Raw genomic sequence first — 13460 nt, 5'->3', positions numbered from 1 at the left:
CCAAATAACTTGCATGGACGAATTATACGGGAAAGACTAAGCAGAAATGATTTTAATATAAGTCGCAGCTTGAATTAGTTGATTTAACACACTACCGTATAAAAGGGTTCGAGCGCCTCTGGTGGGAATATCAGATAAACGCGTTTTACTGGAAGAAACCTTAAACTCTGACTAGAGATCAGTTTCCATTCCTTTACTGGTTCTCTGAATCATTACTGAAGCTGACCGGAGACCAGCAGAGTGTGAGTAACTGAACTATGAGGGTCCGCTGCAGGCTGCATCCTCCCTACCGGCAACGTGGCAACACTTAAAAGTTGTAGACTACTGTTCTTCCCCATGTAGACTACTACCCGAGGACACGGTTACACATGTGGATATGACACAAACAAGGAGGACTGTGGTTGTATTGTTCTAATGAACCTGAAGGTGGACGTGATTTCCTCTTTTCCAGCCTTCTTGGATTGTAGCTGTCAAACTCCTCAGGGCGTGCTCCACTGTTTACTGTCAGCTCACTGACACACGCAAGACGGAAATCAGTGTTATGCACATATGAGTAGTATGTGTTTGATTCTTTTAGTATTGGCATTTTGGTAAAAAAAAAAGAAAAAAAAAACTTCCATATTTGGAATGCTTTCCTTTGGTTTTGGTTTTCAGTGCAGCAACAACACACATGGGTTTTATGTTGTGTGAACTTTATCCCCCTGTTATCATGCTGACTTGTTATCAGGAGAAGTTGTGAGTTTCCTGTGAAATGATGTGGCAGTTGTGAATGTACTTTGGCTGTGTGGCACGTGTGAGCTGTAAGTACCGAAACCAACTTTTCTTTATTTTTTATTTTTTGGTGGATTTTACATTCCTAGATAATGCAATTTTCCCATTATTTACCTGAGGAGTTAAGGTAGGCTGGCCGTGTGTAAAAGAGGTCAACATGGATCACAGAGGATCTCACCCTTGGCCCCAGTCTGGTCGCCACTCTCACAGATCAAAAGAAAAGGAGGACTACCACAGGTATTCTCACCAGGACAGGGACCAGAGTTACCCATCACCAGATCCCAGAGAGAGGGACAGGCACCGGGCTCATTCTGATGCTCGCTACAAGGCTCACTTCACCAGTCCTCTTCCCAGACCAGAGCCGTATCCTTACAGCCCTCAGCAGTACCCTTACAGCTATGGACGACCAGAATACCAAAGACCCCAGTCCAGGTGTGTATAAATGATCTTGTTATTCATTCTAATTATTTTGTCGATTGCACAAAAGTGATTGCAACTCAATATAAGTAGTAAGTTAAAAATCATTCTTCTGTATGCAATGCAATACATTTCAGACAAAAGTCATAAAACTTAGTAAACTTAGTAGTTAAAAAATAGTATGGTGTAGGTATTAGAGGGCACTATGGTGCAGAAATGTGGGCTCAACCTTTTAACCGTGTACATGGGGTAGGGTTAATATTTCCCTTCCTCCTACCAAGTGCAAATGTCAGAATGGAAGGGCTGAATGGATGAAGAAAATTGATCAATGCATTACCTTGTTTTCAGGCATGGGTATGATTATCCACCCCACGGTCACTGGGACTACAGGGAGAGCTACGGTTATTATGACCATGACTACTACAGTGGACAGCAAGGACGACCAGGTGCAGTGATACCACACAACTCTGTCAGGCAACAAAGCTTCTATCGGTAGCCATCTCAGCTTTTAATGAGGTGGTTTGTTACTCTGATCATTAAGATGCTGGCCAGTGGATTCCCCAAGACTCATGGAGAACAGAACATCAGGAAAGCACTTATAAGCAGGAACATCCAGGGACCTCCTACACTGAGGAGTACAGGTAAATGAGTATCACATTTCATGATAATGTAAGAATGTTTGCATAATAAATAATAGGGAAATGTACTTGACAAAGTATTATTTAAAACATCTATCAATGTTAGGACAGTTTTAGTACAGTCAGATAAGCCAGAAGTTATATATAAATGGGATGCCCTCTTGAAGAGTGTTCTACCTTCTTTTCTTGTGTCATAATTGTATTTTATACCCTTGTTGAACTCTATACCATGCAACCATGGGCTTGAGATGTCTGAAATTCAGGGAAGATTTGTCCAAGTTGTATTCACACAACTAGGAAAAATATTAAATTAAGAAGTAAAATACATTGGCTTTACCTACAAGTAACTCTTGGTCACCATCCAAGATCTAAGAATAACCTGCAGAATCCCATTTACCAATGTCAAGGGACAATTTAGGAGAAATCAAACATTACTAGTGGCCAAGTACCTTTATGAACTTCAGCTTTCAGTGAGATTTCTTCTGTGCTGATTAGACGTAGAATTTTGCTGTAAGCGATCATGTCCATAGTCTCATTTTTTGCAAACATACTGCTTGTTGCAGCTTCTTGCATTGTAATATCTGCATGCAAGAGGGTTTTGTCCTGTCAAGACAAAGCTGGTTCTCATTATGATAACTGCACATGTATTAAAAGTAAAAGTTTTCATGACATAAGCTCATTCACTGTTTTTCCTTAGCACCAATATACATAGAAACATGATTTCTTTCATTCTTCCAGGTATGACCAAGGGAGAGACAACTCCCAGCATTACGTCAATGACTACGAGGATCATCCCTCCAGAGAGAATGAAGAGGTTTCCTCTTATTATTTTGGGACATTAGAAAGTTCCAAAAACTCAGGGTTATCATCCAGCAGCTACGAACTGAGTCAGTACATAAATGGAGCTGAACACAATGCCCCTGGTGCACAATCTGAAACAGGTGAGTACACAGTATAAGTTGTTTTCTCTCAGGTTCACTTTACGTAGTGTTTATAATGACACATCTCCTCAGAGCATGGAGCTGTGCATCCAATGTCGGCTCCACTGAAGTACTCAATCCCTCATGGGGTTGTCAGCTTTGGACCTGCAGGCCAGCTGATACGGGTCACTCCAGGCTTTTCCACACAGGAGAAAGTCAGTCAGCTGGAAATCCACAGTCTGGAAGTAGGTTCAACTTTAGCATGCACTTATAACATTAAAGGAGATACTCTTGTGTCTTTAGGTACATGCAGATGAATCTCTTTATTAATGTACACAATGTCCCTTTAAAATAGAGTCTCTAGATTTTTCCATTTCATGTCTGTTACTCATGTGTACACTCCATTAACTCAACCAGTACATATAATATTAAATGTCAGTATGTCAGAATTTGACAACTGTTATATAGAAGATGACTTGCAAGAGGCTGTTGACTATTAGCACTGTTTTTACATACAACACACTGAGAAAATGATGCCATTATGGATTCTTCTGTAATGTATTGACTTAATCATACAGATTGATTTGAGTTAAATTTGTTCCCATTAAATGTGACATACATTTATTCCATAGTCATTTATGTCTCATTCTTCTTCTCTATTTTTAATAACATTTTCTCACATGAATGAATCATTTCTAAATATTTGGAATCCACATCTGGACTACCTCCACCCAGATAGATACATCATGTTGTTAAAAGACTATCTTCCTCAAAATAGGATAGAATACAGGCAGTGATCACACATTTGGAATAATTTGGTTTATTAGCATTGTTAAATGTATGCATATCCCACAGTTTATTTCTGTCTTTTGTCTTCATTTCTGCACAGGTCATCCTGAGTGAAACGCAGGAACAGCAGGAGATGAGAAACTTCCCTGGGCCCTTGACTAGGTATTAACTTTGTTATTTGTTTTGCAATAATGAAACTGAAACTGCCCACTACTAAATGATCCTCAGCACCACAGTTCTGTATTCTGGATGTCATGGATCTGTGAATTTTTTACTTACCCTTTTGAGGTGAAGAAAAGGTTATATTTCAACATCAGTGTGAATGTTGAGAGTATTTGACAGATGTTTGTGTTTTTGAAGGGAGGATTTGCACAAAGTAGATGCTATAGAGTTTGCCCACCAGAGGGCAGGCGGGTGTATGAAAGATGACAATCTGCATGATAAAAGCTCTGCTGCCCTCTTGTGGAATCTACTGATACTGATGTGCAGACAGAATGGAGTGAGTGGGTCATTTCTTAATATTACATGTAGAAATGATACACATTTGGCTTACCATCAAACAGCAAAGTAATTGTCATGTTTTTTAATATAATTTTCACATATATTTCTATTGTTTCAGCAAAAAGTTGGGTCGGATATTGCAGAACTGCTTATGCAGGGCTCAAATTCAGATGGAAGCTGGGAGTCGGATACTCCTACACTCATTGACTTCAGTGAGGGCACAACTGCTGAAGCACCACCCAGCAAAGGAGATGATCTGCTCACAGGAAACTGGACCAGCTTCAGCTCTGAGACCTCTGAGAAGGCCCTGCAGAGCTACACAAAACTGCTGCTAGCTGGAAGAAAAAAGGTTTCTATGTCTAATCATCTGATGTTCTGCCAGTGTTACTGCAGATATAATATTACACTGTAAATCTCTGGAGCAGGGTATGAATATTTTTAGATAGTAACAGAGTGTCTGTGGGGTAGAACAGATACCCCAGAGCAAGACTGTAAAAGGCACAGTATTGTTGTGTCAAAGGTTATAACTGATTGGCGTGATCTCAAAGCTGAAACCACAGATCAACATTTACAATGTGACTCAAAGACATAGATCTCATACTGTGCTCGGATCTGAGTGTTTGTCCCCTCATACTTTCCCATGTGATTTTCAGGAGGCCTTGGAGTCAGCTATGGACAGTGGCCTGTGGGGGCATGCTCTTTTTCTGGCCAGCAAAATGGACAACAGGTCTTATACCACTGTGCTGAACAGGTGAGAAAAGCAAAGTAATCTGAGATGTGACAGCTGTCTACAACCCAACACGAGCGGTAATTTGCGAAGAAATGCTCCTTCTGACTAAACTTAGACACAAGTCTGCTCAAAACTTCTGTAACAGCTAGAAGGAAGTATGAACAGTATTTCTGTCACTTGTATTTGGAGTACATCCTCAGCTTCCTGTGTGTGATTTTTTAGCTATGCTAAGGGCAGACCTCTGGGCATGGTAATGTCAGTCAGTTTGTCCACACTTTTCGTTGAGACTGATCTTAACTGTTGGATGAATTTCTGTGAAATTTTGTGCAAGCAATAATCCCCAGAGGATAAAGTCTACTGACTTTGGGGATTCTCTGATGTTTCCTCTAGCATCACCATGAGGTTGACATTTGTGATTTTGAGTGAAATGTTTCAATGAGCCTCGTACATTCGTACATTCAGTCAGCAAAAACAACCTATAGTAACATTTCAGTGACAGAAGCCATCTAGTGGCTACAGTAGTTAAGACATGACGAAATGACAAAGTTTAGATGAAGTCAATATAAGGTGACTTCCTTCTTAAGAGGAAGTGGGTTGGTGGGTATGGCTAGATATTTAGTTAGAAAGCAAAAGGCAAGAAGTGGGCTTAGCCAGTTTTGTAAAATGGCATATTATACTCCAATGAATTGTTCTGAAGTGCAGGTACAAAATAAACTATGTAGTTGTTTAATTTGTACGACTTCTGACAATTATTGGATGGATTCCCATTAAATTTGGCACAGACATGTATCTACCCCTTAGAATTAATTGTTTGTGATACCTGAACCTTTGTTCTAGTGCCATCATCCGTTAAACTAGTGACATTCCATTCAGCCTCAATTGCACTTTATATTAAGTGCTAATTAACAAATGTTGGCGTGTTAACAAGTCAAATTAAGATGGTAAACATAATACCAGCTTAACATCAGCATGTTTTCATTGTCTTTGTGAGCATGTTAGGTTTAGGGTTATGATCATGGATTTTTTGGGGTATAATTTTAACTTCAGTCAGTTTGTCTCTGTTCTGAACAGATGATGAGACAATCCAGTAAATACAACCAAATCAACTGATTACACTCCTCATCCTCATATCATAAAGCATTTGGCTGCTTATATGTGTGACCTGTGTTGCACGTGGCAAGGAACAGACAGGAAATCTACTGCAGCTTGCAAGTCTTATGGCTATCGTACAGCCATGTCCAAAAATAAAACGCTTTATTTAGAATCTGCAAAAGGTAATTAATGAAAGCAAGAAGCGGTGCAACCTTTCGGACACTTCAACTTGGCTTCTTTAAAAAAAGTAACATTTAATTAGATGATGAAATGTGTTTATTGATGCTGGTTATAATATGTATTTGTCCTGAAATTAATTAAAAGGTGGAGACTCATTATTAATTAACCAGGTATGATTCATTATTTATTTGATACTGGGTGCCTTGTTTCTCAGAGATCACTTCTGAGTTATTTATAATTTGCATAGGGTAGTTTTATTGCAGTACATACCACAGACCATTAACACTTTCCTGAGAGTGTAAATCATCTGGCTTGACATATAATACATTCAATTAAAGCCTTTTAGTATTTATGCACCAGTCATTAGGAACTGTCCATCTTCAACCGGAGAACTGTCCTGAGAGTGACCCAAGTTTAATAGAGTAAAATATTTACATTATATCGCTAAACTTTAGTCTCTGTGTACTATTTATCATGAAACCCAATCCTTTTTACAGACAGTTTTGGAATGAGCAGTATGTTCCACAGCAGCATATGCTTGGGTGTCATTTGAGGAATGTGTGGGGGAGGGCTGAATAATAGTCGGACTGATTCTGATTTAGGATTGACAAGGACAGAACATGAGCGATCGGATAGATAGATAGATTTCCTGCTAGCATGTAATAAAATCTTAGTAGGATGTGCAATGACATGAACAGCTCTGTTTATAGGTTTACAGGCCAGCTAACAGCCAATGATCCCCTTCAAACCATCTTCCAGCTGCTGTCCGGTAGAATCCCCTCTGTTGCCACGGTAAAACACCCAGAATATTAACTGCTCACACATCCCTATCGTTATTGACCATGAAGAGTTTTGATAGTGATGTTTTGTGCCCAGTGCTACGGAAATGAAAAGTGGGGTGACTGGAGGCCCCATCTGGCTGTTATGCTCTCCAATGAAACAGGTGATCTTGCCACGCAACAGAAGGCCATCATCACCATGGGGGACACACTAGGTATGGAAGCACTGATTGACTGACAGGCTGAGAAATAGTTTCTGCACAGATATACAAGCTGATTGTTTTGTGCTTCTCTTCCCTGTGCAGCCTCCAGAGGTCTCTTACATGCTGCCCATGTCTGCTACCTGACAGCCAGCGTTCCCTTCGGGGTGTTCATACAGAAGGCAGCGAGACTGGTGCTACTGGGTAGCAGCCACAAGTGAGCTGCCTTGAAACACCAGTTTGTCTAATGACTGGTGCCATTCATGTCTAACTGGTGTTCAGCTGGTCATATTTGATGGGAATGTGACATTGAAATTGAACTTAATTTCCTAGTGAAAGCAACTATTAATTTTTACTGCTGTGCTCATTTCCACAAGTGGATCATTTGTCATTATTTATCGTCCACACACTCCTCTCCTCTTCTTCTCTCATATACTGTCATCTTTAATTTTGTCTCCTTCAGGCAGTCCTTTGAATACTTTGCCACAAACTCTGCTATCCAGTGCACTGAGTTGTATGAGTACTGCCAGACACTTGGGGGCAAATGCCTTTCGATTCCATCCTTTCAGGTAGCCCCAATTTTCTTTACATTTGCATCTTTAAAAAACTGTAAGACAAAGAAATTGCAATTTTAATGTATGTATGTATAATATGTATAATATGTGATGCTGAATATTGTTGTGTGGTTGTCAGGTGTATAAACTCCTGTATGCCAGTCGACTTCTGGATTGTGGACTTGCATCTCAAGCCTTCCATTACTGCGAGGTGATAGGACAGGCGATCCTCAGACAGACTGAGCCTTACTTTGTCTTGACTGAAGAGGTTATTAAGGTATTCACACAGGCTTCTACACAGACAATATACTTGTTATGTCGTACACATGTGAGAAGTGCATCAATTTGTGTCAGTGAAGGTCTACTTGACTGTACTTTCCTTATGCTTTCTCCTGCAGTTGGCAGACAGGCTGAGACACTCTGAAGGTCAGTTCAGTGAAGCAGGGGTTAGTGGAGCTGAGCAGGAACCTGACTGGCTGAAACAACTGCGCGCTAGGCACCACAGTTTAAAGGTGACTGCTTCAGATCAGCTTCTCCCTGGCTTTTACACACACATGTACACACTTATACATACACACAACTGTTTGAATACCAGAATCTCATTCTCCAGTTATGGTTTTATTGTGTCTGACTAAGATGCTTTTTTCACTCTATGTAACTCCATGAAGTCAGTGTCCTGCTCACACAAGCTGCCTCGCAGTTTGAAGTTGATATTTGTGGTTTAGAGTTAAATTTCTCCACAGCTACTTCGACCTAATTTTATTGATCTCTTTACTCTTCATTCAGTGCTATCATCAGGTCAACATTTGATGTGTCCAGTATGTATGTAGTATATCTATCATGCTAAAGTTGGCACATGTTTAACACTTTACATAACTAATTAACTTGTTTTTGTTACTATGTTCAGACAGGAAATTATGACTATATTGAAACATACCAGCCACCTCATGATGGGCGTGCTGTGGCCAATGAGGATAGAAAAATGTTCTCAGGTAGTTTTCTCCATTCTTTCTAATGATGCACTGTGTGTGTGGGCTGTTTTAGCAGTGTCTTCTGCTAATGTTTTCTTGTACGTAAGTTAATGAAGTACTAATGAATGTTGCTTTCATTATCTACAGAATCAGATCTGGATGATCCAAGGTGCAAGGACATCCAGAGTCCACAGCCTGAACTGCTTTATTACAGAGGCCATGAGGATCAAGAAACTCCTCTACATCAACTTCAAGAAAGAAATGAGGAAATGACAGCTTTGTCATACGACATCAGAGGACCTCATATGTACAGCAGCATGCCTTATCCACTTATGTCAACCACATAGATGAAAATTCTTTACTGCACATATGATATCCAGTCCTAACAGATCCTCTTATATCACTGTCCTCTCCCTGTTGCTTTGTTTAGGCCACAGGCCAATCCTTCAATGCCGGTAACGGAGCTTTATGCTCCCTCAGCGCCCACAATGGCTGGAAGCCAAGACTTCAGTTATCATAACACAGATAGTGCTGAAGTTGGAACAGCCTTGCCACATTGTCCTTTGAGTGATGTGCCATCAGCAGCAGAGGGTGAGAATGTAATGTTAGAGAGCATTCACGCCTTTCTCTTTTCAGATATTTACTATGGGCTGTGGGGAGTCAGCTTCTGTATGACGTTTTGATTTTATTGCTCCTACAGGTACTGGATTGTCCTCTGTAGAAGGCACTGTGAGTAATGTTAGTAATAGTCCTTGTTAATAAAATGGCAAAGAACAAAAAGATGGCAACCTACTGGATGGACTGTATCACATCTTTTTTATCTTTTTTAATAGATGTTTATAGCTAAAATTAAATTCTTTGCTAAAGGATGCTAAAGGATGTTGCCACAAAATAGTATTTTAACCTTTTAAATAATGAAGAGCATTGATAAGTTTGTCTTAAAAGTTACCTGGATGTTTGCGGTTGTCTGTATTTGCCTTTGGAGGTGGAGGGTCAGATGCCTGAGGTCGACATCTGTCATCAGGGATCAGTGCAGCAGAGTTTCCCGCAAGGTTTAGAAGCCTCCGAGCAGACCGAGCCTCCTAAACAGGTTGGTGGGGGTCCATGACATATTGACACCTGTTAAACCACATTACAATCACTTGACATACAATCTCTCTATGTTATAATCAGACCACCAAGGGGGGGTGGTTTAGTGGTTGGTTCAAATCAAAATCCAAAGATGTCCCAAAGGAGAGCTCAGAGCACCGAAGCCCACCTCAGACAGTAAGAGCCCAAATAAATATACATTGTACTGTTCAGTTATGATTAAGTTTTAAATTTGGTGATGTGAGATACTATTTTATTTTTCTAGGAGCTACCACCTACCACTGGGTTTTACCCTCCTCCCCCACCTGCTGTTGTTTCCCCTGGCGTGTTTCCATCCCAGCCCTCCTCAGCTGGAGTCAATCCCTTTTCAAGGAAAGCAGGTATGTTATGTAATGATCAGTCAGTGCTGTTCAATCATAATTGAGTCATAAACATGTCGGCAAGTTTAACATACTGAAAATATCATGTCTGCCCTTCTGAGGGGGCATGACCCTTCAGCGTTCTCTGCCATTAAAATACTTGCTGACCAGCAGATTCAGTTTCATATTTGGTGCTGCTGTAAATCATTGAAGTGGTTTGACTGCCACTGCTGATATTTTACCAATGTTAAATTATATGCATATGATGGTTTACTATATTTAACCCTGTGTTCTATATAGGGCAGCAGCTGGGGTAAAAACCTTGTCACCACCACTAGCCTGTATCACAGGTAAAACAAGTTTTTGTTAGGAGAAATGTATTTGTTCCATTTTAATAATCTATGACTCAAGTTGAAATCTGGTTTGTTTGCAGGATCACTGGCACCACTAAAACCAAAGTAGTATACCACAACACCAACCATTAACATTGGTTAAAATCTCATGGGAACGTCACCTGAGCTTGGAAGATCACCAATAAGAACCATACTGTTCACCACCACCCACTTTTCTTTTTTAAGGATGCCCTTTTAAACCCCCTTAGCTTGCACATCATCATGAGGCACGTGTGCAACAGAAATACACAAGATGGATAGGGAAAAGTAACTCATATTGCAGGGCAGTAAAACAGTTGGGACATACTTCCTAAAAGCTGACAGCAAGAGAATTGCCAGGACATTTTTGAGGAAAGCAATATATTAACTGATGCCAGTAATCGTTTATGCACAAGGTAGTTTACCCGAACCATCGTACCAGGAAAACCTTCTCTACAACTGACCTACTAACCGCCCAGTGAATACATCATCGGACTCTCACAACCCAAATCACTCTTAAGTAATTATCCATACTATATATATATATACTGCTCAAGCTACACATTTATTAAATGTATTATATTTGAAATGAGTAAATCCACATCTTTTAAAGATAAAACACCAATGCACTTTAACACAATTACACACAACCAAATTAAAAATACATTTAAGTAATATGAGAACCAAACTAAAATGTAATCTAACGCTGCTGTGATTTATTAGCCTTGCAGAAGCCAGCTTCAATCTTGCTGAGCTTACTGAGTAAGCAGAACTTGCAGCCTGCTTAGTTAATTAAAGCACAAAAGTCAGCAATATTTAGTTAGTTTTTTATCTTAGCACCTGTAAAGCGGAATCGTTTGCTGCTAAAGATGCATGGTACCACATGGTGGGTGGGGGATGGAGATTGGGAAAGACCTCTGCCAGGCAAAAAGCCAACATGGCCCAACACACAGCCGGCAGGCACTTGCAGGTCAGGATCAAATTGTTTATGTACTGATGATATGTACACCACCTTCTTCTGAGAAATGGCTTTACTTATATCTCTATTATATAAACATTTGGTTAAATACAAAGATATGCCAAGCTACTAAACTGTATATAACACAGACACATTAATATATATTCTTGGATGTAATTTTGATAATTTTTAAAAATAAATTATCTTATCACCTTGTAAACATGTTTTTGATCATATATATGTACGTCATGTCGGTTGTATGTATTATTACAATATGCACATGCTTTTTTGTACCTCAGTGCCAGCACTTGAAATGTATTAATTACCAGTTCATAGGTGCATTTTTGTCTTAAAAGTATTTCCACAATATTACAAAATGTAAAAACTTTATTTACACTCAGCAATTTGTAATTTTTATGATATGCCACTCACTTAATAGCAAAATCATCGATTCAATACATATATCTTGCCAAGTAGTGGGGATGCCAAAAGGGGCTTCTCACTTATTGAAGAGCAAGTGACAACATGACAGGTGCCGTCTACTTTTACGATTAGTCTGCATGGGCCAAGTTTCAGAGGGGCACACTAGCCAAAAAAAAACAGCACACACAGTTATCCAGGATGTGTGTCCCAGCTCACTGCCTGCCAATAATGTGTCAGAGCATAATAACATTCAGAATGGATCACATTACGAAAGACAGATTCGAGTGGCATTCCAAAACCTCTCAGTTTATGCAGGTCTCCTCAGATGTATTATATTAGTGGATCAGTTTGGTTGGTTAGCAAATAACATTATTAGTTAAAGAAAGGCCTGATGACTGCTTTGAAGGATTACCATTTGGTAGAAATTTATTGAGATTCACCTTTACAATAAAAATGTTCACTATTTATGCATGGTTGGTTCCCTTTAATCCACCAAGAAGACATTCACACAAACTTAACATGATTGTTGTGCTTATTGGTGTCATTGAAACGACAGTTTCACAATTAACATTCAGATAGTTCATTGATATAACAAGTTAAGACATTGCACATAACAGTAGATTCAACCTACATCATAAGTGCACATAACTTACAATAGAATGGTGGAATTTCTGCTGTTTCATTTGGGGGTCATTTCCATGGTACATCTATGCTATCTTATGGTCAACACTCACCTATCCACTCCAAACTTCTAGTCTGTCCTCTGCACAATAGAAAAAAGCTTTCTTAACCCCAAATGTTTTGATATCATATAAAATGATATGATGTATATTAAATTAAACTATAAAACCACATATCAAACAAAACTTCAAGCATGAAAACAGCTTTATTTCAAAACAAATACATAATATAAATAAAGCACTATAAGTATAAAAGGACTGTACTGACTTTGTATAGCCCTGGCAAGACTTGGCAAAAAAGGCTAAGACAAAGCTGGACTGGCCTATTAATGTGGTCACAGTAATGTTTCTATAGAGCTTCCACCCCAAAAACTGAAGTTGGAGCACTGACAACAACAATGTTGTGGCTATCGTCGCCTGTGCTACAGATCATAAATATCTGACCACAATCAAATAATAACTGGCAAAAATAAACACTGCACCTGAGAATAAACACTTAAAACATTGTAGCTGGTGTATTTTTTTAGTTGGTTTTATATCTTACACACTGACGGTTAAGTGACATTAAATTGTCCCTCCATTTGTCAGGATAATATCATGTACTAGCTGCCTACAGTCCTAAACTGAATAACAAAGCTGTCATCTGTGTTTGGCAAATGGCACTGGTGTTAAAGCTGGCTGTTTAAATCTGCGTATCAATAAATTCCGGGTGAGGAAGTGATGCGCCCTCTGAAATGCTAAGCTCATCCCTATATGAATCATCTCAGCATGTCCCACCTTGCCCGCCATATTCAACACTGTCTAGACACAGATAGATAGATATATTAGTGCAATGTTAGTAAACTGCCTGCATCTCTAAAATGTAGTGTGGTATGTATTATTAATTGCATATATAGTTGCACTTTTAGAAGGCTGCTTGCACATAACAGATGTCAGCTCCAGTGCCAATGCTGTGCGGATGGATTTTTTTACCTATGGCCATGAGGGGGTGTGTGCATAACAAAACAGTATTAAAACTAATGAGGCACAATTATGATT

At 39.4% G+C, this 13460-nt stretch overlaps 1 protein-coding gene across 1 annotated transcript; it reads left to right on the top strand.

Annotated features, from left to right (window-relative positions):
* Positions 1-269: 269 nt before the first annotated feature.
* On the top strand, positions 270-12310 carry sec16b (SEC16 homolog B, endoplasmic reticulum export factor). The gene is made up of 25 exons (XM_053322302.1): positions 270-800; positions 894-1203; positions 1537-1634; positions 1730-1829; positions 2565-2767; positions 2840-2991; positions 3636-3697; positions 3896-4034; positions 4155-4385; positions 4690-4787; positions 6749-6830; positions 6915-7032; positions 7123-7234; positions 7481-7586; positions 7711-7848; positions 7970-8083; positions 8479-8563; positions 8690-8849; positions 8973-9133; positions 9243-9271; positions 9528-9632; positions 9716-9808; positions 9897-10011; positions 10291-10340; positions 10424-12310. Exons 1-24 carry the CDS (start codon positions 770-772, stop codon positions 10305-10307), a joined length of 2859 nt encoding a protein of 952 aa, XP_053178277.1. The 5' UTR covers positions 270-769; the 3' UTR covers positions 10308-10340; positions 10424-12310.
* Positions 12311-13460: the final 1150 nt, after the last annotated feature.

Source organism: Scomber japonicus, chromosome 7, assembly GCF_027409825.1.
Source record: "Scomber japonicus isolate fScoJap1 chromosome 7, fScoJap1.pri, whole genome shotgun sequence".
Classification (NCBI taxonomy): Eukaryota; Metazoa; Chordata; class Actinopteri; order Scombriformes; family Scombridae; genus Scomber; species Scomber japonicus.
Note: the sequence above shows the minus strand (reverse complement) of the source record. Positions and strands in the feature narration are given on the sequence as shown.